Consider the following 27,214-nt stretch of genomic DNA (forward strand, 5'->3'; position numbering starts at 1 on the left):
AGTTGACCTGAAGGGAAAAGTGTGGATGGAAAGAAGCACGGGGACGACTGCAGCCTGGAGACGAGTATAGAGACGATTCAGGGACTCAGCAGAGATTCACGAGGAGAGGACTGAGTCAGAGCATCCGGAGCCACCACACAGACATCTTCAGGTGAGAGACCTGTAACATCCTTCATGTCACTCCTGAACCAGAGACCACTTCAGAGAGTCTGACCTGGGCTCACAGAGAACTGGACTGATGCTCAGTGCTCCAAAGTCCTCTTTAAGATGAACTTTAGTATTTCATCAAGGTCCTACAGTCGAAGAAGAGGAGTGACTGTAGATCACTTCATGCTTCATCTGCTGACAAGCTTTATGGAGACCCAGCACCTGCCCACAGCGCCAAAACTACGACCACACCATACGTCTCAAACACACACACACACACACACACACACACACACACACACACACACACACACACACACACACACACACACATCTCTCTGTGCGTCAGTGAATGAATCAGTGTGTGTGTGTGTGCGTCTGTGCGTGTGTGTGTAAGTTAATCGTGGATCTGTTTCAGTACAAAGCGGTTCAGAGAGCCTCATGAGCTCATTAGAGGAGTTCTGGTTCACAGAGACCGGGCTCTCTGCCAGCAGAGTACGGTCCTGATCCTGGAACTCATTCATCATCTATAGAAAGTCCTGAACCCGTCCCAGCCGACGTATGAACCGGTCCCCACACACGGAGCTCACAGACCTCCTGTCATCCTGCTTTATGTCTCTCCGATGTTTCATCCTCTAACAATGAAAGAAGAGATATCTTCCATCTGTAGAGCTCTCTGCTCTCGCTCCTTCCTCCCTCACTAACTTGGGGCCCTGTTGGGGCCCTCCTCTTTTCATCTCTCTCCGCGTTGTGTACGTCTCTGTTTGCAGCATGGACAACTTCCCTCATCTCTGCTCAGGGTCAGATACAGGACAGCCATCCTTTGAGTGTTTCATCTCTAAGGACCAACACACAGTGTCTCCTCTCTGCTCTGTTTCTGTGACAGGACGTCATTCTTCAGTCAGAACCACAAACTGTATGAACATGGATGTAGTCTCTGTGACGTCACCCGTCTGTTCCTGAAGCTGATCGTCAGCGGGTGCCAAATTGGAAATGTTAAACTCAACCTAACTTCTGTGGAGCTAGTGTGAGGTAAAGAGGCGGGCCTTTAGCCTCCTCGCTAATAGCTACAGTGTTCCCGCCTATCATTCAAGTCAGCCACGCCCTTATTTGGGCAAAACTCGTAAGTTTAATATCTTTGAAAATACAGAGTTATGATAAATTCACCCCGATAGAGAAATGAGCTATTCAGACAACAACTGTCTTTTGAACCAGGCTGTAAACATGTCTATTTAAAGATCGTCTCTTTGAATGCGTGTGTATGTTGTTTCTGCAGTCAGCCTCTAGTGGACGCTCGAGGAACTGCAGTTTATAACACTTCAGCATGGGCTTCATATTTTAAAAACCAGAGGTTGCTGCTTGGTCAAAGCTTTCCAGAGCGTGCAGAAGTCTCTTGTTTCTGTAACGTCTCTTTACAAACGAACGTCTCAGATTAAAGTCTGAGTATTTTTATCTGTTCTGAAACCTGATTTCAAGCTAACATCTGTAGCTCTATTAAAGCAGTATCAGTTATTATCTTCATCTGTCTCCTGAGGTAAAGTGTCTCACATTTATACTCTAGAGCTTCAAACACAAATAAAAGAGAGTAAAGATGAAACAGACATCGAGCTGCGAGCTTAGAGTCAGAGGGAGGAACAAGATCGTTTTATTGAGTGTGTCACATCCTGAACAAACACATCCCACTAAACGCTTTCTGTCAAAGGAAAACAAAACACCACAATCATGAAGTCCAGACACCGACGGTCTGAAGAACATCTGATCCCACGGTCACATCCAGTTCCCTGCTCCACCCGCCATCAGAGGATCCGGTCCAGGTGCTGTGAGGGTTTAAGATCTCAGCTCATCAGATCATGAACTGAGAGCCGGAGAGGTAACGAGAGTCTTTCCAGATGTTGCTCTCTCCACAGTTAGTCGTCCTCCTCTTACACTGACAGCAGCGCCTGAACTCGGACAGCTTATCCACCAGCAGCTCTCCAGCAGACCTGAGCACAGGGAGACAGGACCAGGCTCTAATCATGCAGGTCTTAATGTTTAAAAGTTGAACTGCATCACCTGAGAGGAACAGAGTTTGAGTCTGAGCAGCTCATCTCAGTCTGAGACTTCATGTCTAAACTCAGCAGGGTGTCTGCAGCACCGGACCTCAGTCAGGACCTAACAGGGTCTCTTGTTCTCTTGATCTTTGTTTGTGAATCAGCAGTGAAACGATTCTCTGGTTCATGAACATCAGGAGGCAGTTTATCAGAAACTATCTGACACAAACAAAGACTGAGGTAAACACAGACCTCAGGAAGCGCTTCTCCTCCTCCTCTCTGTCGTGTTTCAGCCTCACACAGCGACTCCAGTCGTCCTCCAGCGACCTGCTGACGTCCCGCTGCTGCTCAGAGCGGTTAATACGACCCAAAATGAACCTGAACAAGAAACACACCAGAGAAGACCATCATCCCGAGAACCCCCTAGAGAAAGGTGCTGCATCATCTGCTTCTTCACCTCCTCTCTCTCTCTCTACTCACTCCATCCTGTTGTGTTGGAGCATTTCCTTCTCCTCCTCCAGCTGCTCTTGGTGTTGGTGCTGTGCGTCGGTCTTCTTCTGTGTGGCGGTGCTGAAGTTATCCTGAAACACCTGCAGGTATCCAGAGTAACATGAGCTTCAGTACATGGAGGACCAGCAGAGAGGAAACTAATCCACTGTTAGAGCAGATTATTACCCGGCTCTCTTACTGATCTAACAGCTGTGTAAGATGCTTGATTCTGATTGGTCTAAACCCCTTGATGACGGTTATTAACTTTCACTAACATGAGCAGGTGAGAGAAACTTTAGGTTCTCTACAAAGAAACTTGAACCCTGAGCGGTGGGGATGATAGCAGCAATTGTTGTTTTTCGTTGTAAAGGTTGAAACTGAAAAGCGAACAGAGGTGACCTCGCTCGGCTCTCTGACCTTCTGCGCTCTCTCTCGGTTCTCCATGTTGCTGGCTGCCATCTCACAGCGAGGGAACCCTGAGCCGTCAACTTGGCACTGAGGAGGGTCGCTGCTCTTCTTATCTCCCACCTTAAAGACAACACAGGAGACACTTCAGTCACCGGGTTCCTCTCACACACACTGCGGCGTAACAACCTTCATAAACTAACAGGTCGGTCACATGTAGGGAAGAACGGGGAAAGACACACTGACGAGGAGGATCGGATGAGGAAGTGGCCTATAGAGACCAGAGGAGATCTTGAAGTGGATAACTTCAGGTGGAGAGAGACAGGAAATGTAGCAGAGAGAGGAGCAGCAGATGGTCCAGACTGGGAGTCGATCGCATGCTCACAGCGGGCTAAAGCTTGTGAAATAGAAACATGAAAGCAGCTGATAGATTGTTCTCTGCCTGCACGGTGTCCATGACAGGCAGGGTAGGAGGTGACCTTTGACCCCCAGCCTTCCTCACTCAGAACAGCTGGTTTACAAAACTATAATTTAATAAATAATCTATAATCTATAATCTAAAGTGTGAAGGGTTCTTGCCTGAGTGTCCAGCGCTCTCTTGTAACATGTGGTTCTCTGATGTTTCTGCTGGAGCTGCTGAGCTTTCTGCAGAGCTAATCTGAAACATGAGACATCAGTTATCACAGCGGATCATCATCTGAGACCCCTGTGATGTGACCCAGTAGCAGACTCACTCCTGGACCAGCTGGACCTGGTCTAGACGCTCCATGAGGAGACGGCTGTGCTGGTCTTGCGCCTCGTGTTGTCGGCGGCTCTGTATCTGGCTCTGCAGGTCGCTCATGTAGTGGTGCTGCTGGATCCTCCGGGTTGCCGTCAGGGGCCGAGTCGGGAAGATGAACGAGGTCTGAATGTGAGCAGCAGGAAGACGATCATACACTCTTACACGCTGTAGTTTGATCCATCAGGACTGAAGCCTTTAGGGTGAATGTGCAGGTCGTACTCACAGGACAGACGGGGAGCAGACTCTGTTCTTTCCTCTCTTTATTCACCTGCAGGTTGAACGTCGCCACCTGTTTGGCGTGCTCTCTCTGCTCGTCCAGCTTTCTCTGACAAACAAACAAACATCATTATTACCAAGAAGAAGAAAAATAATAATAAGAAGAGACGTCTAGATCATGACACAGCATGAAAAGAACAAATGCTTTTTCCAGTTTTTAACTGAAACAACATGTTGGAGACTTTTACTCTTTAATTGAAAGTGAATCTCTCACATGTGCTGCAGTGAGGAGGACAAAGTGTCTCTCTCTGAGCTCTCTGACCCGAACACTCGGCCCCACCCTTCACTCCACTTATAACGATCTTTATTTCATGGTTTTATAGCAGCTCTCCCTTTGTGTTGGTTTAATGCTTTGAGTTTTATATCACTCCTGATGCTGGGTGTGTGAACGTCTACATCCTCACTCTGTGCTCTCTTGTTAGCTTGTTTTCACGTTTGACTCGTTTCATGAGACATGAGGAAGAAGGTCTTTACAAAGTGTGAATCAGTTACTAAGAAGAGTTTAATAAAGACTCTGCAGACCTGTTCTTCCTCCATGAAGCGTCGGTCTCTCTGCTGCTCTTCCAACAGTAAGAGTTTCTCCTGAGCTCTCTCCTCGGCCTCCTGCTGCTTCCTCAGGTACACAGGAACGTTCCTCTGAGCTCGCTGCATGCACAGGTAGCACAGCTCCTGCGACGGCCACGGGAAGAATCACATTAACTATAATCATACAGAATGAGATATCACTGAGAGATCTTTACATTCAGCTCAGAGTCATGCTCACTGCGTCTCCACAGACACCTCACACAAACGCCACGGCTTGATTTATTATCAGACACCCTGAACGACTGATTTCATCCTCCTTTCATTAGTTTTCATCCTCCTTTCTTTTAATTTTCATCCCCCTTTAGTTTTCATCCTTCTTTCTTTAGTTTTCATTCTCTTTTCTTTAACTTTTCATCCTCCTTTCTTAAGTTTTTTCATCCTCCTTTCTTTAGTTTTTTCATCCTCCTTTCTTTAGTTTTTTCATCCTCCTCTCTTTAACTTTTCATCCTTTCTTTAGTTTTCATCCTCCTTTCTTTTAATTCTCATCCTCCTTTTTGAAGTTTTCATTCTCCTTTCTTTAGTTTTCATCCTCTCATCCTCTCATCCTGTATAGCTGTTGGACCTCACTCTGGATAAGGACCTGGTCAAGTACAGGTCTTACTAAACCTGAACCCCTATGTTCATCTTCCTAACCCTCCACAGAGAGAAGACCACATGAATTTTAGAGACACTATCAGGGTCAGATGAGTGTGTGTGTGTGTGTGTGTGTGTGTGTGTGTGTGTGTGTGTGTGTGTGTGTGTGTCTGTGTGTCTGTCTGTCTGTCTGTCTGTCTGTCTGTCTGTCTGTCTCTCACCTGTCCAGCCCGGGTGTGACCTGAGCAGGCCACATTCAGAAGAGGTTCCTGCAGTTTTGGGGCGCCCTCTAGTGGGGAGATGAAGGCGGTGGGTCTGGGATTGGACACAGATTATGATTATGAACTTTATGAACTCAAACTCTGTTTTGTAGCATCACAGCTGATCTGAGAGGTCATCAGTCACGTGTATATGATCCACAGAGGACTGCTGCAGATCTCCTTTAACCCGCCTCACCATGTGGTCTCTGGACTCTCTACATGAGGGCCAGAGACCTTCTGACAGTGGATCACTCAGGTCTTCTGAACAGGACTGCTGTCTTCCTATGGACATATGATCTGCTGTCTCTGTTAACACTTAACTAAAGGCTCAGGAGTCACGTTACGGTGTGCCGGCTGCTTTTGAAATCTGTATTTAACAGCTGACTGACCAGAACCAGGACTTGATTTTAGAGAGGGGAATGCAGCGTGGCCATGTTTGGAGGGCTGAAGGGGGCTCTAACTGCTCCTGGAGGTGTTATAACAAAATGAGGGGCCCTTATTTTATAGAAGTAACATCTTCATGGTGCAACTGATTGTGATATAACACCGCAGAAGCAGGTAGACCTTCACTCAGTCCAGAAAAACCTGAGACCGCAGGGTGAGCCAAGGATCTGAGCGGACCGGTTAGAATAAAAAGATGAGAATAAGTGATCTGTGTGTGTGTGTGTGTGTGTGTGTGTGTGTGTGTATGTGTATGTGCATGCAGGTGATGACAGAGGAAGAATCTGTCCCACAGGTGGTTTTGCATCATTGATGGACCTGGATGTTGCCTCGGGGCTGTGACAATATGAGACCCCCTGCTGAGCTCTCACGAACTCATCCACCTGCAAACAGCAGCTCTGTGCCCTGCAATCTGAGCCTCTGCAAACAGTGTCTGTGAGTGTGTGTGTGTGTGTCTTGAGTGTGTAGTACTTTTCTGCAGCCTCTGTTGGGGGTTTTGGGTCCGGTTCTTCAGACAGGCGGACAGCTTTCATCTTGGCGGGCTGCAGTGGCTGATGGGACTTGGATTCTCTTTGTTGGGGAACTTCTGTAGAGACACACGACACCGTCTCTGTCAGTGTGCCTTTATCAGGTATTTCTTTGTTGCATCTCGACCTCCATGTCATCTTATCAGGTTTTATTTTTAGATAGATGACTCAGCGGACTCTAATAAATCAGACTTTTGTTTTCAGAATCAAACTGAAAGTAGAGGTTCTTTCATTACTCCACCTCCACCAGCTGAAGCAACAAGTTCTACTTCAGTAACAGCCTACGTCAGCAGTTGGGAATTTCACCTTTTAGCTTTGCTGCTGAAAGTTGGATGAAAACACTGATATCATGATTATTCGTGTCACAGAAAGGGGAAGCAACAGGAAGTCATCTGTTAGCTCAGCCAGCATTAAGAACAATGCTGTGACGCCAGCATGAGGTTAAATCTTTCATCAGAGCGACTGGCGGTCAGAGACCTCAGTGAGGGGGAGTTCAACTCATGTTCCTGAAAGTTTTATCACCTTCTGACTATATTATAGAGATGTATTATTATATATCTCTATAATATAAGTAAATGAAGAACAGTCTGTGAGTTCAGAGGTGCTGGTCTGTGGATCTGACTCTGTGTGGATAAACCCGAGATCCCCTTTCCTTCAGATCTGGGATAAACTAGAAGAACCAGCTGATCTTCATATTAACGGAGCAACAAATCAGATCATCTTATTTCCATAACTGTTGATTAAACAGCTCGAGCGCTTCGTGCACGACCCCTGTTTGAGAATGAACATGATGTTAACATGATTAGTTCAGCTCCTGCCAGGCCGGCAGAGTCCTGCCTCCTTTGCATACGCTGCCTGAAAGGGTTTGGATTGGATTCAACATTTAATTTAGCCTCATTAAAGCGAATCAAACGTCAGCCGTGTGCAGAAAGGCTCTTTCACCTCCTGCATTCCTTTGGTGGAGAGCTGGTGACGAGCACCATGCGTCTTTGTCACCGGCTTTGTTGTCTGGACAGGGAGAGCAGATACTTGGTAGGGTGACGGGGTTAGCAGTCTGTGGCCGCTGAAGCCTGGATGCCGGTCCACTGGACAGCAAAGACACGCTGCTCCCAGGTCTCTGCAGGCCAAAGCACCAATTATCTGAGTGAATACAAACGCGGTGATAAACAGGCGCACTCTGACCTTCTTCTACTCACTTTGTTGAAGGCTAACAGCAGCCGACCTGTCCCGTCCATGGCGTTAATAAAATCTCTGTTGAACTTCATCCGCACCTTTTTAACGACATCAAGAGAAATCATGTTTAATAAAGAGCTGCTGCTCAGCGTAGACCACATTAACATCAAGAGATCCACCTTGTTGTTCTTAAAGGACAGAACCCCGATCCCCTGAAAGGTGAGGAGGGCATGTTGTTCAGAGGCCAGAGCTCTGCAGAGGAGCAGCAGAGTCTCTCTGACGCAGCCCTCCACCACGTCTCGGCTGAAAGGGCTCTCCTGAGACACGGCTGCATAGTTCAGCTGCACCACGGGAAGGTGTGTGGCTGCAGAGGGCACACACACACGCACACGCACACGCACACGCACACACGTCATTACTCTCCTATCTTCTTGTTTACGTGTCACAGCCACACAGTATTTGGAAACAGACACATTGTAAGATCTTCAGATGTTGGCTTTAATCCTTCAGATGTCAAACAGAACAAACATGCAGCTCCACCAGGATGTCAGATATCAGATTAATATCTTATCTGTGGTGTCAACAGAAGGAGCAATAATCCTTCACAGAGTAATCCAGAGTGTCATAGGAGATTAAACTGTTATTATAACAAACATGATTTACTCTGTTTTTCATCAACATGTGCTCACCTGCCGCCAGAGGCCGAACCTGCTTCAAACCAAGAGACTGGGCTAGTTTCCCTGACAGGAGGAAGATCGGTCTTTGGATCATTGTGAACCTGTTTCCTATGTCCAACCTCTGCTGAGAGAAAGTGAAGGTGCCCAGTCCTGCCAGGTGAACCCCCTATTACAGCAGATCGATCAATCAATCAATCAATCAATCAATCAATCAATCAATCAATCAATCAATCAACCAACCAACCAACCAACCAACCAACCAACCAACCAATCAATCAATCAATCAATCAACCAATCAGACAACAGACAGACAGACAGACAGACAGACAGACTAACCTTCTGTAAGGTCATCTGACGTTCAATGAAGGAGGACACATCCCCCCAAATACAGTTGATATCTAAAAGAAAATGGATAAAGTATATTTCACGCATGCGCACTCCATTGTCATTGTGCAAAATATTATCAGTTAGCGCAGCAAAGTTTACCGACCGTCTTCAGAGAGCAGAGAGAGAGCAGGGAGAGTCCGTCTGTCCGCCTCTGAGACCAGCCGCAGGAAGTCCAGCATCTCCTCGCAGACTGTTTAAAACTCTGCACAGTTACCTGTCCTGTCCTCTCTCCAGCACCTGTCCTGTCCTTTCTCCTCCACCTGTCCTGTCCTCTCTCCTGCACCGGACAGACCAGTCAGCTGCGGTTGCCCCTGGCAATGCACCCCTGCAGCGCATGCACCAATCCGGGTCCTGCCTCTGTCTCCGCGCATGACACGAAACCACAACAAACAAGTTGTTTGATTCTGAAAGAGAGAGAGAGGCGTTTAGACCAGGCTATGGTTGAGACAGACTCTCAGGTTTAAAGTTCACTTTCACTTTAATACTAAACTCAACTTTATCTATAACCAATGCAGCTCAGAGAGCTTCACAAAGAACAGAAACAGAAAACTACAGAGAGGTTAAAGTGGAGAGGGATTCAAATACTTCAAATAAAATCATGACGATCAAATCAATAAAATAAAATCAGGGAAGTAACAGAAAAATAAAATAAAATCAATAAGATAAAATCTGATAAATACCAGAAAAAACAATTGTAAAATAATAAGACATAATAAAATAAAATAAATAAAAATGATGTTAAAGCTGGGGTTGGCAGTCTCGGAAAACTAGCATTAATTTGAATGTAGCATTTCCTCATGACTCTAACCCCTCCCCCCTCCCCCCTCCCCTTGGAGCTCCTCCAAAACGACGCCCCCTGCTCACATGCACGAGCGCCGCTGACTTGCGACCATATGACAGTGACTGATTCAAAACCGGTCCTCACCAAAACATTATCATAGTGAAAGTTAAAAACACAAACAAACATGGCTATTGTTAGTACTCACAACTGTCATGCCAGCATTATCCAGTTGTACTGGTGACACGATGTCAGGAGAAAAGTTATAACACATGTGAAACTGTAGCAGCTCTACTGTTTGTTAAACGTGACATATCATGCAAAATCGACTTTTTAATGGTTCTCTCCCTGAAATATGTGTCCCTGGCATGTCTACAAACCCCCCGAAAATGAAAAAAATCCATTCTGCCCCTGTTCTGATTTCTACACCTTTCTGTAAATGTGTGCTGAAACGAGCCGTTTCAGTTTTCAGTGTTTTTGTTACGTAACAACGACATCCGGCTGTCTTAATAAACACAAAGGTCGGTTTTACTCCCCACGTCTGCAGATTTGAAGATCTAGTGGATACATTTTATTTTTCATGGAAAAGTGCTAGAGCTAGTTAGCATAGCCACATAGCTACATTTCGTAGCTGTAGCTGTGTACCAAGACACACGTCTACATACTGACAAATAAAACAACAAGAAACACAGAATCTGTGACCAATCCTTCAGAAAGGTCCTGCTGCAGGCGCCTCTCCATCAGGATCAGATTCTGGATCAGATTCAGAGGGTTGAAGTAGCGCGGTCTCTGAGCAGCCGTGTATATTCAGCCAACATGTAAACATTAGATCAACGTGCTGGACAGCAGAGGGCACATCCACTTCCTGAGGGGGCGTGGTCAGAGAGAAAACAGACTCTTCTGAGCAGGGCTGAAAAAGAAGGTTTTACAGGCATGCCAAAATCTGATTTCAAAGTGTTTTTTTTAGCATAAACTTTATAAAGACGTTTTGGGGACCTCTTAGACCAATATATATTGATGAAAAAGAGCGTAATATGTCACCTTTAAACTTGTTCAGTGTAGAGGTTCCTTATTCCTACAGTGTTGACAGTCCCTGAAGGCATCAGGAGAGGTGTAGAGTGTGTGAGCTGGACAGAGGAGAGACAAGAGAAGTTCTTCATTCATTCAAACATTGATTGTTGCTTTGTTGGTTGGCGTGATTGGGAAGCAGCAGACGGGTAAAAAGGGAGTGGCACAGGCTGTTTACGTAAATAGAGTCTGCTCTTTTATAACCCTGTTTACATCTAATTGCTATAATAACATCAGCTATGTTTTTGTTCTGACCTTTAGTCATCCACTTTTACTTTTGGTTCATAGAAACCACAGAGTTATAGTTTGTCATTGCGCAGCAGAGACAGCAGAGACAAGCTGATCCTGCTGATAGGCGCATGTCCGGGCAGACTGCGATGACTTCACAAATCACGACTCACGCTGACATGATGCTGCTGCTGCTGGTCCTCTCTGCTTTACTGACAGGTAAGAGACTGAGGATTTACAATTATATGTCAAAAAATTAAAAGACAGGTCTTTATTATAACTTTTAATAATTATATATACATTGTATGAATATTCCAAGATAATAATAAAACATCACATGATAGTATTACAAAAGATAAAGTAGCCTGCTTCTCTGGTTTGGTTTTTAATATGTAAACTTGTTTTATTTTATCTCTGCTTCTTAATACTAAATTTTTTCCTCTTCTTAGTTATTCAACAGTTCTTCAGATTAATGTTAATTTGGAATAATGTCAATTTGGATTAATGTTGAATTTGATAATGTTTTACATAGATGTAGGCTAGACTTAAATAAGCATTATGTTTCTGCCTACACCTTTTCACTCATCACCTGATACATTACTGGACCTTTGTGTCTGTAAGTGTCTGTACTGTAAAAAAGGTTGTGTTATGTATGATGACTAAATAAAACAATACTAAATCAAGATAATCTTAATTTGGAGAAAATTGTCCAGTTTAATGTGTTAGCTCATAAATTAAACAGGTCGCTCATTAAGTTTCAGATATTTGAGATCTTTTCACATTTAGAGGAGTCGTCCCTCTAATCCTTGTTGTTATGATATAATAATAATTGTTATAATAAGGTTGTGAATTGAGCTCTCTGATACAGAGTGCTAAAGTGATCCAGAAAACACCAGAAAGAGAAAGATGCATGAGTTACTTATCAATCAATTAATCAATCAATCAATCAATCAATCAATCAATCAATCAATCAATCAATCAGACTTTATTTATAAAGCACTTTTCATACAATGACATTGTAACACAAAGTGCTGTAATAAAAACAACTTAAAATAGAATCAATTTTAAAAAAGAAAGATGTATATAAAAATAAAAACAAAAAGACCCCCCCATCCTAATCCCAACGCCAGCCTGACTCCAAACCCATCACACAATCCTAAGGTTAGGAATGCAATATATGCAACAACAACAACAAAAACAACAATAACATCAATCAAACCACTTCACTGTTCTGCTGAGTTTACCTCCATAGTTTTGTTTAACAGGAACTTTAAACATATAATATTTTTACATTCTTGTAGCTTTACGTGAGAATCAGTCTTATGTGGGTTCAGCTGCCTCCTTCAAATATCACTAAACGTTTGTTTAAAGATCTTTAAAGTATCTCTCGCGTCCCCTCCGGACTCAAACATCAGTTATTCTGTGTGAGCAGCTCTGAGCTGTCTCAGGACGTTACAGATTCCTTATTATGAACTGGAGTATAAAGGAATATTTATTATTGTGACTTTACACTAACAAGGGATCAGAAGTCATGAAGAAGTCATACTGTGTGATAATGTTATTAATAATATATAGATAATAAAACTTAATCTCTATAAAATATGGCACCAGTGTTTGAGTTAATGTTAAAGCTGCTTCTTCTATGGTTAGGTCTTACGCACACACAGACCTCAGGAATAGGATGTGAAACATCTGTGCGGTTATATGATACATGACCAACAGCACGATGGTAGTGAGTACTACTAAAGAATTCCAGAACATGTAAATCACAAGACTGTAAAGTTTGGTATGTAGTCACTGTTCCACAATACTCAGTCCCTGCTGACCATAAGTCCTCAAATTGCCTCAGTTTGTTGAGTCAGATGAAGAAACAATGTGACCCTGGCTCCCTGCGAGTGTCACACCGTGTAAGAGGTCGACTCTGTGAAGGTCTGTTGTGTTGCTGTTATGAGACCCAGTTTCCCTCTGCTCATCTTTAAAGCTAAAGAAGAATGTTTTTGTAACCCTGAGAAAATATCATATAATATGTCAGATTTCATTCTCAGTGCTCAAAGAGTGACTCATGCCATAGTTCCCGGATTGAAGTCATGAATGTGTGATGCTCTTCACAGGTGTGTTTTCAGGGAGACGAAGAGAGGTACACATCAAGGCAGGTGAGATGGTGGCGCTGCAGTGCCCCTATCGAAGAGGGGTCAATCATAGCGCTGCCGACCTGGTCTGGACCCATCACACTGAACAGGAAGTGGACCTGATCAGGTCCTCAGCTGAGCAGAGGCAGAGGGGAGTGCTGGTTGATGGGAGGAGCATGGTGATCCTCAGCGTGTCTGTAAACCATCAGGGGAATTACTCGTGCACTTATGGGTAAAGAATAACCACATATTAATAACAGCATCTAAATCCATCTGACCAGCCCACGAGTTTAAAACCTCTTCTCTCACCTTTAATGACAGGACTCCCAGCAGCCGGTCCTGGTTCATGCTGACAGTTTACAGCACGCAGAGCAGAGAGTATGAAGAGAGGAGCACATACCCTAAAACCTGCTACACACAGGAGTCCTGCACGCTGCACTGTCCGGATCTTTATATCCCCAATGATGAAACTCCAAATATCACCAGCCGTGGCATCACATGGAACAAGGTATTTAAACCTTCACTTTTTAAAGTGGGCTGTTACAGATCTCACTCTGTTCAGATCTGACTCTTCTTCTTGTTTCAGAGAGGCGAGGTCCAGCCCAGCAACAGCTTCTTTCCAAGTACAGAGGAGAAGGACCACGGTGTCTACACCTGCACCAGATCTTACCTGTACCAGGATCAAGTGTATAACAAGACCTTCACAGTGCTCCTTGATGTCCGGCCTGGCAGTAAGAGTTCACAGTTTAGATCTGATCCTTAATGAAGACTAAAGCAGGATGTTAAATGTTAAATCTGAACTCTTGTTTTTTCACAGTGATACCTGGGAAGGCAGAGATTCTCTCCCCTCAACAGAATGACGTGTTTCACGTCGCTCTCGGTACATTTCTGTGTTATTAGTCTGATTCTTTACAAACCTGCTCTGCAGATTTAAAATGAGTGATTAAATGTTTTACAGACTCTATACTGGTGGTTGAATGCCGAGCTGTTGCGTCCTCAGACTTTGATGATGTGTTCTGGTTAAGTGGAACTTCCTTTGTGGAGAGAAACAACAGCTTGCCAGTTTTCTACAACTATACCAGGTAAACATGTCAGGTGAACAACACGCTCCGTCTCAAAGGATCATTCAGCTAACACTCGTTTGTTTCTGAACAGAGACGCTGAAGGGATGAAGATGACTGCATCTTTAGTTTTCAGGAAAGTGTCTGAGGAGGATCTGTCCAAAAGTTACACATGTAAACTGGAGTCTGATAATCAACCATCCAGCTTCGTCACCATCACATTGGCCCAGAAAGGTAAACAAGATTGATTGATTGATTGATTGATTGATTGATTGATTGATTGATTGATTGATTGATTGATTGATTGATTGATTGGATTGATTGGATTGATTGATTGATTGATTGGATTGTGGTCTAAATATCACAGCATCGTTTTTGGGGTTATTGACCTTTTTGTCCCCACAGTGTCTCCATTGTCAGTCCCCCTGATCTGTGGCATCATTGCGGCCATGATTGGGATTATAGTCGTTGTAACAGCAGTTGTTTGTGTGAAGTTCAGAATGAACCTGGCCCTCATCCTGCGAGACACTTTGTGTTGTTACCGCAGCGTCTCGGGTGGGAATCATGCTTCAGCTCATTATTTTATCACTTCTATAAAACACACGTTTGTTCCTTTGAGTAAAGCGTGGTTAAAGCAGCCTGCTGTGTTGTCATGTCGTGACAGAGAGCTGCTTTGGTTTGTTGTTTGCGTAGGTGGAAAAAGCCATGACGCCGCAAAGACCGGTCTGACTGAAGAGGACAGAAAGGGGCAGCAGAGCGTTTGCCCTCGTGATTGTAACGTCTTACCAGAGAGAGGTGAGCTCTAATAATGATAACGTTTCATAATATTAACAATATATGCAGAACCTCGAAGTGATAAAGAAATGTGTGATGCTGTGACTGCAGATGCTGCGGAGTCAGTGTAAGACTGCCTTTCTCAAAGAAAGCCATGCGTCTCTTGTGGAGCAGCAAGCTACACTTTCATTTACCTGCTCTGCATCACACACCGACCGTGAGGCCTCTACTGAGAACCTCGGCTCCAGAGGATCACTGGAGAGGAGGGAAGCTTTTGTGTGGTGGTGCAGTGTGCTTGGAAGCCAGGTGATGGATCTACAGTCCTAAATTAGAGGGTTTTAGTTTGGACAGAAAAAGATCGGGTCCACAGGTTGTCTCTCTCATCAGGGAGAACCTGCAAACTCAATCAGCTGTTGGAGGCTGTATCATATATTATATACATATTTATGTATCTGTTATAATCACACTATGTAAACCTGTCACTGCTGAATTACACTCACTTACGACTATTTACACCATGTGTACCATTTTACACTACCTTTAAATTAATATACTTGTTTTTATTTAGTTTTTGTCCAGATTTTACTAATCTACCTGCTATAGTTTAATAAGCTCCCCTCTGGAAGGGTTGTCAGAACAGATACGACAGACACAACTCGAGTCTCCTTCTTTTTACGCTTATTGCACACATCAAACGCACACTTGCCTACCGACACTCAGTGGTTAGAAGTTATACGACTCTTAATTAGGGTTTAAACCTGCAAAATTAACCACTATAAGTTTACATTAATTCTTGTTTGCAACATCAGCATTGACGGTATACAATTACTCACCGACAAGGCGTACCAGTCCTGACGCTTAACTATGGTAAAATGAAACTAAAAGGATTAACTACACTTTTTGGTAAGCCCTGCCCACTCCACTCACACAGTTGGGAGATCAGGATTCACCTATCACTTAAACAGAACAATGGTTGCAACTGCTTTAAAGTTATGCAATTTTTATTTTGACTTTATCTAGATTGACTCTTTATTGGTGCTCGGTTCAATAAAGTCTAACCCATCTTAAAGAGATGGAGGTCTTTTCTTTGCTCAGACACCTTCAGTTTGCCTTGTTTGAACACTTTGAATGACAGTTTGAGTTTGAGTTCTTCCAATTTTAACAATCATTTTCTTTCCCTGATCAATGACTCCTGTTCTTTTTGTTTCCTGTGTTTGCCTATCCTTTGATAGAATCAGTGGGTGTCTGTTGGGAGTCATATTTCATGCAGCATATTCCAGAGAACACTTTGACTTTCTTATTAAGTGCAGTTTCCTGTAAGTTTCCCACACAGTGACCTCAGACCTTCAGGTTTATTTTCAGGGGAAACATAACAAGCTCAAGCAGTCACTCCCTCACCTCTCTGCCCAAACCCTATGAGCAAACATTTAGACCGGTCATTGAGGGGAAAGCTGGTGTTTGTGTTCCAGTCAGTATTTATAATAATTCACTTCTTTTTCTGTTGTATCATTATACTGTTAAACTCGCATTTATTATGTTTAGAATATTCACTTAATATTTTTCACATGAAAGGGTTAACTGTGTAGTCACTTGTAGTTTATTATTATTATTATTATTATTATTATTATTATTATTATTATTGTTATTGTTATTATTATTAGTAGTAGTAGTAGTAGTATTATGTTTATGTTTATTATTGTGATTGTTATTGTTATTATTATTATGTTTATTATCATTATTAATATTATTATTATTAATATTAATATTAGTATGTCTATTTATTATTATTATTGTGTTATTATTATTATTATATTATTATTATTATTATTATTATTAATAATAATAATAATAATAATAATAATAATAATAATACCTAAGTTTTATATAGCGCTTTTAAATAACTCAAAGACGCTTTACAAGAGAGACAATAAGTAAATAAATACAAATAAAGACATATAAGACAAGCAGACGACAAGGGAAGAGGTGGAAGAATTAATGTGAGGGGAATGCCTGTTTGAAAAGGTAAGTATTATTATTATTATGATGATGATGATGATGATGATGTACAAGACATCTGATTTTGAAATTAACGCCATGATGCACTTTTGACTGTTGTGATCAAACCCCTGAATCTATAAGGTCCTGATGATCAAACAGGAAACACTAAATGTTTAGAGTGAAGTGAAAGTGAAGTGGAGTACTCATCAGTGCAAATCTGAGTCCATTTCTTTTGGTTTACACTAAAGCTGAGTCTAAAGGCCAGAGAGTATATTTATGAGGTGGGTGGGACCACATGAGCATGATTAATGACATCATCAGGGCAATTTCAATGTCAGGTTATTTGATGCTTTTCTGCCACCTAGTGGTAGAAAACAAATAAATGTAGCTTCAAAGAATGGATCAAATACTTCAGATGGGCTGTCACAGTGATGACATGTTCAAACAGTCTATCATAGATAACGATAATGAATGAAGGACACGTTTAATCCTTCATGCAGAAGAATAAATACCCAGTGAGTAAAAGGAGGAAGAGAGCATGGTCCTCTTTTCTAAATAATACACTTTGTGACAGAAACCCTGCACATCCTGTGACTTCTCTGCAATAGGAGACACACCCAGAGTGTCAGCTTACAGCGCTACAGAAAGGGCACGTCCCATGCTGAACATACTGCAGAGAGAGGTGATCATGGAAGATGCATATAATCACCTTTGCAAATGAATGTGGGCTATGAGTGTGATTTAAATATGTGGGTTTCAGTATGTCTGTAAGCCTGAAACTTGTAGGAAGCTATTCATGACTCAAGTTCTCTTGGTATATATCATCTTTGTGGAGAGTCTCCTATCTTCAGACTTTTTTCTGGCCTCCTGACAAAACTTAGACCGGTTTCATGATCTTTACTTCTGTTTTCAGTCACTGCTGATGGAATCTCAGGCTCCTGTCAGTCAGTGTGTGTGTGGTTGTGTACAGGACGATGCTCATCTGTTATGAACCAGTATAGCAGAAACCAGGCGAGTGCTGGATCAGTCCATAGAGCAGTGATTGAGTGGTAGAATTAGCATGTAAACCACCTTGTTGGCCTTAAAGGTCATGGTATATGGTTTATACCGTGCCTGCTGTGGCTTTGGAGAAAATGCGTCAGATCCTGAAATAAGTCAGGGAAAGAAGCTGTCGGTTATACGCAGAAGCCACAGAGGTTTCTTATCCAGTGATCTACTGACAGTAAGAGTCATCTCTCTTTCACTAAGCTAAAGGAGAAGTTATAGTGTGTGTGTGTGTGTGTGTGTGTGTGTGTGTGTGTGTGTGTGTGTGTGTGTGTCAATATTTCCCCATTATTAAATGTTCTCTACTGATTTGTCTGTGGACTGAATGGGTTGACTCAATGTTATATCAAAAGTAAAACAAAAATTCTTAGTTTTTAGAGCAGCAATAATGAAACAAATTACAAGACATTGGCTGCAAAATGACAGTTTAGTAAAGGCAAAATGGAAGGACCTTGTAAATGAAATCTATGGAATCAAAATTCAATGTAATTCTCACTTCAATGTTATTTGCAATCTTATTGAAAATGTATTATTATTATTTTAATTCTATTTGTATTATTATTTTGATTCTATTTGTATTATTATTTTGATTCTATTATTATTTATTATTATTATTATTATTATTATTATTATTATTATTATTATTATTATTATTATTATTATCATCCTTGTCATTGGTTGTTGTATATTACTTTATCCATCTGTCTTGTTTTTCTTCTTTTTTCTTCGTTTGACTAACTGTATGTAATAATTTTGAAAAATGCAAAACTGCAAAAATGCAAAAAAAAAAACAAAAAACAATTGTGTGGTTTTCGGAAACATTCTGGGCTTGAGCTCTTAGCTCCACTCGGCTAATATCTGTGTCTGCACTCTGATGCTGCAGCTGATAGTAAGACATGCAGGAGTGAGTGGGCGTGGCTTCACCCCCTTCCTGTCAAAGTTGATCCTCTGACGTTCTGAAGGCATTTCTTTGAAATTCCAGGGTAGATGCAATTCCTTGAAACTCGGGGGTTTTGTTACCCTTTAAGTTTCACTCTCCATCAGCACGTCGAGTCCTGGGTTGAGTCCTGGGTGTAGTCGCGTGGGGAAAGTCTGACTCTTATTAGTCCTGCAGAGTCTGTGCTCTGGATTACTTGACGCTCCTCCAGGTTGGGCGCTCTGCGGCTCTGTGGCTCGTCATGAAGGTGCCTCTGCTCCCAGTGTGTTTGCTCCTTGCATCATCAGCAGGTAAGAGAATCGTTACTGTGGAGTTACATGAAAACAGATTCATCACTTTACACAGAAAGAGGGAAACATATCATTCAGCGTGGGGAGCACAGCTGTCAGTTTCACTGTTCCTGTAAATCAAAGCAGAGATGCTCTGTTTATACGATTTAACTTTAGTACATGTTGGAATTAAAATATAAAAAACATCCTGAAGTAAGAGCTGATCGATCACCTGATCCGTTTATAACAGCTGTGATTATCTGACTGTAGTTATTGATCATTTAAAGGAAGATCAGTTTCTCCTAATTGATCAAGTTATTAAGATTAGGTCAGAAAGTTCTGCATAAGCATGAACAAGTAATAATGTGTAACAGAGTTCATGCAGATGAATCATCATTCATATTATGTCAGTGTTAGACTTCAACAACTTCAACATTTCACACTGGACACAGACTCGTTGCAGTGAGTTTCCGCTCAGTGCAGACTGTGGGAACACATCATGGTGAAAGGACTATAGTGGTCTATCTCTCTGTTTATAGTAATAATAATAATAATAATACATTTTATTTATATAGGAGAGGAGGAGAGAAAGTGTTCCTTGTGTGATCTGGAGGAAGTTGAAAATTAAATGCACTTTTTATTCTACTGTCCTTCATATCATGATCTCAGGTGCCTCCATTTCAACAAAATATCAGAAAACTGTCCTGATTTGTTTTCCATGTCTGATGAAGATCGACTTCAGTTCCTGTTTTCTCAAAAAGTGTTTCAGTTTGCTCAGTTTGTGTTAAATGCCGTTCAGCAGCGTAGGAGCACACTCTATGTCTGATTTAGTTGTTGTCACTGCCAAATGTCTGAAGTGTACCTCTGTGCTTTTGAATTACTTTAGGTCATTGTTGGACATGTGCAGTATCGTAACGGCTCTTCTTTCTTCTATTTTTCTTTTTCTTCTTATGTTGTTGCTCCTATTTTGTTTTGTTTTTGCAGTGTCTTGTAAGTCCACATGGGCTGGGCACCTTAAGGTGCACGACACCATGAATAATAAATAAACTAAACCAAACTAAACTATAAAGCGCTTTTCACAGAACTCAAAGACACTTCACAAATAGCACACAATAAGAGACACAATAAAAGAAACAAATTAGAAACACAGTGGATATAAAAACATTAACAGTTAAAAGCAGTTCTGAAGAGGTGAGTTTTGACCTGGGATTTGAATGTTTGTAGGTTGGTGGAGTTGCGTATGTGTTTGGGGAGGGAGTTCCAGAGGGCGGGGGCAGCAGTGGAGTAAGCCCTGTCGCCCCAGTGGACTTCCTCTGATGAAGTGATCAGTGCTGACATCGACAAAATGATCCTTCAGGCTAAAATCACAAGACTGACTCACACTCAGAAATCAGGATGTGGTTCATAAGTGTCAGTTGAGAATCTCCTGTTACACACAAGTCGCCTGATCGGGTCTAAGATTAACCGGAAATAATCATTCAATGGTTTTAAATGATATACCCTAAAAGTCTGAGTCTGACCTTCAAACTCTAAAACATCTTTCTTTTCTTTTTTAAATAAAGAACAAACACTAACAACTACTACTATCTGTCTCACCACCATCATCCCTCTCTCCAATACTGTCTCAGCAGATGTGTGTCTAACATGAGTCTAGTCCTGCTGGAGGTTTCTGCCTGTTAAAGGAAGTTTGTCCTTGCCATTGTAACTTGCTAAAAGCTGCAAAGTGCTCTGCTCAAGGTGGATTAAGATGAGATCAGACTGAGTCCTGTATGTAAGATGGGACTGGATCTTGTCCTGTCTTGATGTTGGGTCTGTGTTAATAATAGAACATAGAGTACGGTCTAGATTGATTGATTGATGGTTCTCTAATGTTTCTAAGGCCTGTTGGTTTGAATCTGGATGAAAATAAAGGATCTATAATTGTAATCATTCCTGCTTTATTAGTCCTCAGGGGAAACTCTGTGAAAGTATTAGACCGGCCTCCTGTGAACATGGATCACCCAGACTAGAAGAATATCCATGATTCCTTGATCACACAATAAAAAACACTTCAGTGGTTGTTAGGACAGTTTCAATGACGCTGCTGCACAAAGTCAAACTGTTCTGAGGCTCTTCACACTTTCCTCAGAGGAACAGGAGAGTCAGCATCCAGCTGGTACACACACTGCCCAGGGAGAGGCACACAATCATCCTGTGCTTGTTTCCACGTCTGGTTATAGAGGAACAGGTGTTTCAGCCACCTCACTGCAGCATCCGTCTGTCATCATGTTCAGCTCTTCATCGTCTCTGTGAGAAACACTCCAGAGGGGGCATGTTAGCCGCTGTGTGAGAGCTCATGAACTCAAGCTTGTGACCCCTGTTTGCAGGTGTGCATACCTGGAGATCCAAAGAGGTGCGTGTGAAGTCAGGTGAGCTGGTGGCGCTGCAGTGTCGAGGAGTAGAAGATGAAGTGATCTGGACCAATCACACGGCTGGGGAGAGCGTCCTGACAGGTGTGGTGCTTCATGGGAAGAGCCTTGTGATACTCAGTGCTTCTGTGAACCATCAGGGGAACTACTCATGCTCTCCAAGGTACAGTCAGTCCTTCAATCATTGTGTGTGTCACCAGAATGAAATAAAAACATGCTTTCCACCTTTTACGTCTTGATGGCATGAAGCGAGAGCTCTGGGTGACGAAACTCTGATTACATGCAGACTCACAGAGTACATGATGGTGTTACGTTTGCGTCAGAGCTCTCATGCACTCATGCTATCCATGATTTGTGGGAGACAGTGCTCACACACTTACGGGAACCCGTCTCAGTTTATGAGTGCAGAGTCCGGGTTGGTCATCAGTCTCCATGTTTGAAAAGTGAGCCTGCCTTAAACCTGCAGGCTCTGTCAGAGATGATGCAGCTCCGTCCTCTCGTCTGAACACGGCCTCTCGCTGCTTTAAATAACTATGATGGCAAAGCTCAGGAACCCGACAGGATGCTCCACACACATCAGTCTGCTTATGTTCTGCAGTGTTCTGTTTCAAACATAAAATATATCCTTCATGTCTCTCTTTAAAGGACAGACTGGTTCATGCTGAGAGTTTACACCGCGCAGAGCGGAGAGTATGAAGAGAGGAGCACGTACCCTAAAACCTGCTACACACAGGAGTCCTGCACGCTTCACTGTCCTAATCTTAACATCCCCAATAATGACACACCAAATATCACCAACCATGGAATCACATGGAACAAGGTATTTAAACATTCAGGTATCAGGATGAGGTTGGGTCATGTGATCGGATCAAACAGAGGAGGGTCTCTGTGATTCATTATCCTGATTAAACATGAACTCAGCTTCATCTCTGTCTTAAAGCAAGGAGAGTCTCTGCCAAAGGTTGGGTACTTTGCAAGTGTGGAGGAGAATGACCGCGGTCTCTACACCTGTACCAGATCCTTCCTGTACCATGATCAGAGGTACAACAGGACCTTTAGAGTGAACCTTGATGTCCAACCACACAGTAAGAGACAAGCTCTTATTCTGCAGTTTTATCTTTAAACTTACTCTTTATCCAAAAGTTTATTTTTAGCTTTCCCTGTTTTTTCCACAGAGAAGCCTGAGAAAGCCGCAGCGATCGTGTCCCCTCGTGACGGTGACGTGTTTCATGTTGATGTGGGTGAGTCTTAGGTTGAACTCTTGGACGTGTTTCCTCCTCTGTGGATGACTTCTTTTAAGTGTTGTAACGTGTCTTTCAGGCTCAGCAGCCGTGATTCTTTGTAAAGCTGTTACTTTTCGGGACTCTGGAGACTCTCTGGTCTGGTTGATTGGAGACTCGTTTGCGGACTTCTCGGAAAGCTCGACGGTTTCCTTTAATATAACAAGGTGAAACTGTTCACACAGTTCACACTCTGATATTTCTCTAGGGGCTGAGAATCACGTCCAGGAGAGCTGATCTTGTTTTAATTCAATATGACCTTAAATAACCTTAAATATGACCTGCATTAAAGGTGACATATTACGCTCTTTTTCATAAAAATATATTGGTCTAAGAGGTCCCCAAAACATGTCTTTAAAGTTTATGCTCAAAAAAACACTTTAAAATCAGATTTTGGCATGCCTGTAAACCCCTCTTTTTCAGCCCTGCCGGTGTCTGTGTCTTTAGATGAGAATGAGCTCTCTGACCACGCCCCCTCAGGAAGTGGGTGTGGCTTCGGCTCTCCAGCATGTTGATCTAATGTTTACATGTTGGCTGAATATACACGGCTGCACACAGACCCACGTTACTTCAACCCTCTGAATTTGATCGAGAATCTGATCCTGACGGAGAGGCGCGTGCAGCAGGACCTTTCTGAACCATTGGTCACAGATTTAGTGTTTCTTGTTGTTTTATTTGTCAGTATGTCGACCAAGGGAGAGGTTCCGGTGGCTGGTTGTTGAGGCTTTCAGCAGTGTGACTGCCCCCTGGTGGCTGGCTGCAGTATAGGTAAAAAAATCCGGAGCAGTCAAACTTTAAAAAATAAATACACGTCGTAAGACTATTTCTCATATCCATATGCTGTGGTGATATGTAGTTAGTATTTGACTGTTTTGTGTCCAAGGCCTCTTTTTCCTGAAAAGTTTATTTTTCGTTAGTTATTAGAGTTTAAAAAACGGGGTTTTACTTCAGGGTTTCCTTTGATTCAAAGCCGCCGTGGAGTGAAACTTCAAAGGACACACAGCGTCTTGTGACGTTACGCTGTAGGGCGGAGCTTATTACAGTGGCTGCACAGGCTCTGGCTGCACAATGGCAGCGCCCAGAAGGGGGATTTTTTGGCTTCAGAACAATACAACGGGAAGAGGCGGAGCAACGCTGTCCATTTTTATTTACAGTCTATGATGTCGACGTGTGTCTTGGTACACAGCTACGAACATGTAGCTATGTGGCTATGCTAACTAGCGCTAGCACTTATCCATGATAAATATAAATCATCCACTAGATCTTCAAATCTGCAGACGTGGGGAGTAAAACCGACCTCTGTGTTTATTAAGACAGTCTACAACTAGCATGCCTCCCTCCTAAGCTCCTTGTTAGCACATGTGTGCAGGGAATGAAAAACGGAGGAGGGGTTGAGTTGTATTTTTTACAGCCTATGGGCTGAACAAGCTCCGAGCTCTGACTTCCGTTAGAGACCGGATGGCGTTGTGACGTATGAAAAACACTGAAAACTGAAACGGCTCGTTTCAGCACACATTTACAGAAAGGTGGAGAAATCAGAACAGAGGCAGAATGGATTTTTTTCATTTTCAGGGGGTTTGTAGACATGCCAGGGACACATATTTCAGGGAGAGAACCATTAAAAAGTCCATTTTGCATGATATGTCACCTTTAATGAAACAAACATTTGAAAAAGCAGCAAGCTTTCAGTTTGTATCGGAACATGTTTAAATATATTCTTATTGTTTTTCAGTGAAGGTAACCATGAAGGCAGGAACATCACAGCGTCACTGACCATCAATAAAGTAACTAAAGAGGATTTATTAAATAATTACACGTGTAAGCTGGAGTCTGATGACCAGCCCTCAACCTTCGTCTCCATCACTCTGGCTCTGAGAGGTAAACTTATATTCATATTAAATATTCATGCACACACCACAGGGAAGTTTTAAACTGCTGTCATGTTTCCTGACAGAGCGTCCCTCCTACGTCTGGCTGGCTGTCAGCGTTGTCTGCTCCCTGGTGGGGATGGTTTTAATCACAGCTGTCATTGTAAAGTTCAAAATCAGCATCACTCTGTTCCTGCGAGACTCTCTGGGCTGTCACAGAAACACCTCAGGTATTTATTTTATTCTTCTTAATTTACAGGATGATTTGTTTTCGTTCAGTTTGTAATGTTTCTGGGACGAGGTACGGGTCAGTCATCCTTTGTTGAGAAAGCGTCTGGAGGATCAGAAGGAAAGCTACGCTACGGGCGGCTGCAGACGGGCTCAGCTCCACCACGCCATCCAGCTGATTTATACTCTACAGCTGAACGACATGTGTGCTCTGTTTGGACGTTATTCAGTTTCTTTACTCTGACGTCTGAAAGCCCAAACACAGACGCCACACAGTCGCCACACACACATGTTCCTCAACCTTCAGAACACACAAGCACCCCTCTCAGAGGTTCATCCTCACAGGGCTGAAGCTGTCGTTGTTGTTCCCTCAGATGGAAAGAGCTACGACGCCTTCCTGATGTGTTATCAGAGCGACACCGAGGTGGGACTGATTGAAGAGGACAGAGATCGCCTGAAGAGCGTCCTGGAGGAGGACTTTGGTTACAGTCTCTGTCTAGATGATCGGGACGTCTTACCTGGGAAAGGTACGTGTTACAGAAATAATCTGCTTTATAATCTTAATCTAAAAAAATGTATAATCTGGATCCTGTCCTTTCAGCTGTGGCAGAGGCTGTCTTAGATTGCATAGAGCAGAGCCGAACGGTGGTCCTGGTTCCCACCTCTCCAGATCCTGGCCTTGGATCTGGTCTGCTGAGCGTCATCCATTCAGCCCTCGTTGAAAGAGAGACTCGCTTGGTTTTCATCACAACTGAGTCCAAAGACGTGTCGGAGTCTGGCTCCGAACACGTGGCCTTACAGCTTCTCAGGGAGGCGGGAGACTGCGTCACATGGAAAGGAAAGCGCTCCATGTCGCTCTCCTCATCCTTCTGGAAGCAGCTTCGGTATCACCTGCCTGCCACGCAGCGTACCCCAAAGATCAGGCTCTTACCTGTCTCAGTCTAGGTCCCAGAGGAGGGCACAGCTCATCATTTTAACTCTGATAACATTAATTTGTCACTTCTGTTCCTAAGTTAGCGTTAAACCTGTGGAAAGTCTGACGGTCGGCCCCCTCCTGAAAGGATCCACATGATCCAAGTCCAGTAAAAGATTCAATCCAAACACATTAGATCCATAAAGATCCCTAGATTACCTCAAAGGCCCGCCTGCAGCCGCATGAACTCAGTCCTCTCTGCTGCTGCTCTGATTCAGCTCCTTAGAATCCAAAGTTTGAAGAAATGAACTCTGCTTTCTGGTTCTCCGTCCGCTCTGTGTGAACAGTAGGCCTCTGCTTTCAGGCTGTGGGTCGGGGTTACATTAGGTCATGGTCTGTGGGTCCACACAGAGTGAGTTGTATTATTATGTATTTTTATTGATCAACTATCAACTGATGGCTGTCTGTGGAGGTGAAGATCCTCTTCCTGTTGTGTCGTTCGGATGAAGGAGGTGTGATCTTGTCAGCTGACGCTCTGGTCTCTCTCCGTGCTGTAATGTTGTGCTGCTCTTCATCTTAGCCAGACATGTTGTCATTGTTTATTCTGAACAACACGTGATGCTGTGATGCCTTCAGGCAATCGTTTGAACTGTACTTTAAATAAACTGTGTTTTTTATGCCGACATTGATGAGTTTTTGAATGCACCAGATGCCTCGTGGAAGTGTTTCTGCAGAGCGTTTAGCCTCTTTAAGCTCTTGTTTTGGTTAGCTTGTAATCTTTCATGATGATGATGATGATGATGATGATGATGATGTGTTTCTCTGCAGCTTCCAGTAAAGTCCCGCAGAAAACCAGCTCTCCTTGAGTTTAACACATGTGGATAAAAGCAGGTTGAAGTGAGGATCGAAGGTTTAGCCAATTGAGATGATGACGGTCATCTGCAGCTACTGTTAGCTCAATCAATCAATCAAGCTTTAATTATATAGCACCTTAGCAACTGAAAACAAGAAGGAAGCAGACATAAAATGATGGCGAGACATATTAATAAACTAAAATAGAGATTAAAATAGAGACTAAAACAGATACTAAAATAGAGACTCAAATAGAGACTCAAATAGAGATTAAAATAGAGACGAAAATAGAGACCAAAATAGAGACCAAAATAGAGACCAAAATAGAGACTCAAATAGAGACTCAAATAGAGACTCAAATAGAGACTAAAACACATAATAAACTAGAGACTAAAATAGAGACTCAAATAGAGACTCAAATAAAGACTAAAATAGAGATTAAAATAGAGACTAAAATACAGACTAAAATAGAGATTAAAATAGAGACTAAAATAGAGAGTCAAATAGAGATTGAAATAGAGATGAAAACAGATACTAAAATAGAGACTCAAATAGAGACTAAAATAGAGACTAAAATAGAGACTCAAATAGAGACTCAAATAGAGATTAAAATAGAGACTCAAATAGA

The 27,214-nt window shown here is 42.8% G+C and overlaps 3 protein-coding genes across 7 annotated transcripts; 2 read left to right on the forward strand and 1 right to left on the reverse strand.

Moving 5' to 3' along the window:
* Positions 1-1,763: 1,763 nt before the first annotated feature.
* Positions 1,764-9,100, reverse strand: LOC117810921 (coiled-coil domain-containing protein 81-like). Of its 3 annotated transcripts, none has more exons than XM_034680924.1 (16): positions 8,855-9,100; positions 8,701-8,762; positions 8,377-8,485; positions 7,867-8,051; positions 7,711-7,785; positions 7,457-7,631; positions 6,459-6,573; positions 5,508-5,601; positions 4,651-4,797; positions 4,076-4,177; positions 3,806-3,975; positions 3,651-3,729; positions 3,084-3,194; positions 2,658-2,767; positions 2,430-2,555; positions 1,764-2,129 (listed from the first exon to the last, which is right to left on the reverse strand). In XM_034680924.1, the coding sequence occupies exons 1-16, from the start codon at positions 8,928-8,930 to the stop codon at positions 1,991-1,993; spliced, it is 1,875 nt and encodes a 624-aa protein (XP_034536815.1). In that variant the 5' UTR covers positions 8,931-9,100; the 3' UTR covers positions 1,764-1,990. The 3 variants fall into 3 exon arrangements, with proteins under 3 accessions (XP_034536815.1, XP_034536814.1, XP_034536816.1); XM_034680923.1 differs by having other exon boundaries at positions 8,377-8,530; XM_034680925.1 differs by having other exon boundaries at positions 8,377-8,530; positions 8,851-9,097.
* Positions 9,101-10,651: 1,551 nt separating this feature from the next.
* LOC117810922 (interleukin-18 receptor 1-like) lies at positions 10,652-15,860 on the forward strand. 3 transcript variants are annotated; one of them, XM_034680926.1, is made up of 11 exons: positions 10,671-10,746; positions 10,886-11,044; positions 12,937-13,186; positions 13,276-13,462; positions 13,541-13,685; positions 13,772-13,834; positions 13,913-14,036; positions 14,110-14,249; positions 14,421-14,570; positions 14,709-14,810; positions 14,901-15,860. In XM_034680926.1, the coding sequence occupies exons 2-11, from the start codon at positions 10,957-10,959 to the stop codon at positions 14,918-14,920; spliced, it is 1,269 nt and encodes a 422-aa protein (XP_034536817.1). In that variant the 5' UTR covers positions 10,671-10,746; positions 10,886-10,956; the 3' UTR covers positions 14,921-15,860. The 3 variants fall into 3 exon arrangements, 2 of the variants coding, with proteins under 2 accessions (XP_034536818.1, XP_034536817.1); XR_004630877.1 differs by having other exon boundaries at positions 10,652-11,044; positions 14,510-14,570; XM_034680927.1 differs by lacking the exon at positions 14,421-14,570 and having other exon boundaries at positions 10,652-11,044.
* Positions 15,861-18,652: 2,792 nt separating this feature from the next.
* On the forward strand, positions 18,653-26,419 carry LOC117809922 (interleukin-18 receptor 1-like). The gene is made up of 10 exons (XM_034679430.1): positions 18,653-19,058; positions 21,404-21,608; positions 22,091-22,265; positions 22,386-22,530; positions 22,621-22,686; positions 22,766-22,892; positions 24,458-24,603; positions 24,680-24,823; positions 25,196-25,348; positions 25,423-26,419. Exons 1-10 carry the CDS (start codon positions 19,010-19,012, stop codon positions 25,764-25,766), a joined length of 1,554 nt encoding a protein of 517 aa, XP_034535321.1. The 5' UTR covers positions 18,653-19,009; the 3' UTR covers positions 25,767-26,419.
* The last annotated feature ends 795 nt before the right edge of the window (positions 26,420-27,214 follow it).

This window comes from Notolabrus celidotus, chromosome 3 (genome assembly GCF_009762535.1).
Source record: "Notolabrus celidotus isolate fNotCel1 chromosome 3, fNotCel1.pri, whole genome shotgun sequence".
NCBI lineage: Eukaryota > Metazoa > Chordata > Actinopteri > Labriformes > Labridae > Notolabrus > Notolabrus celidotus.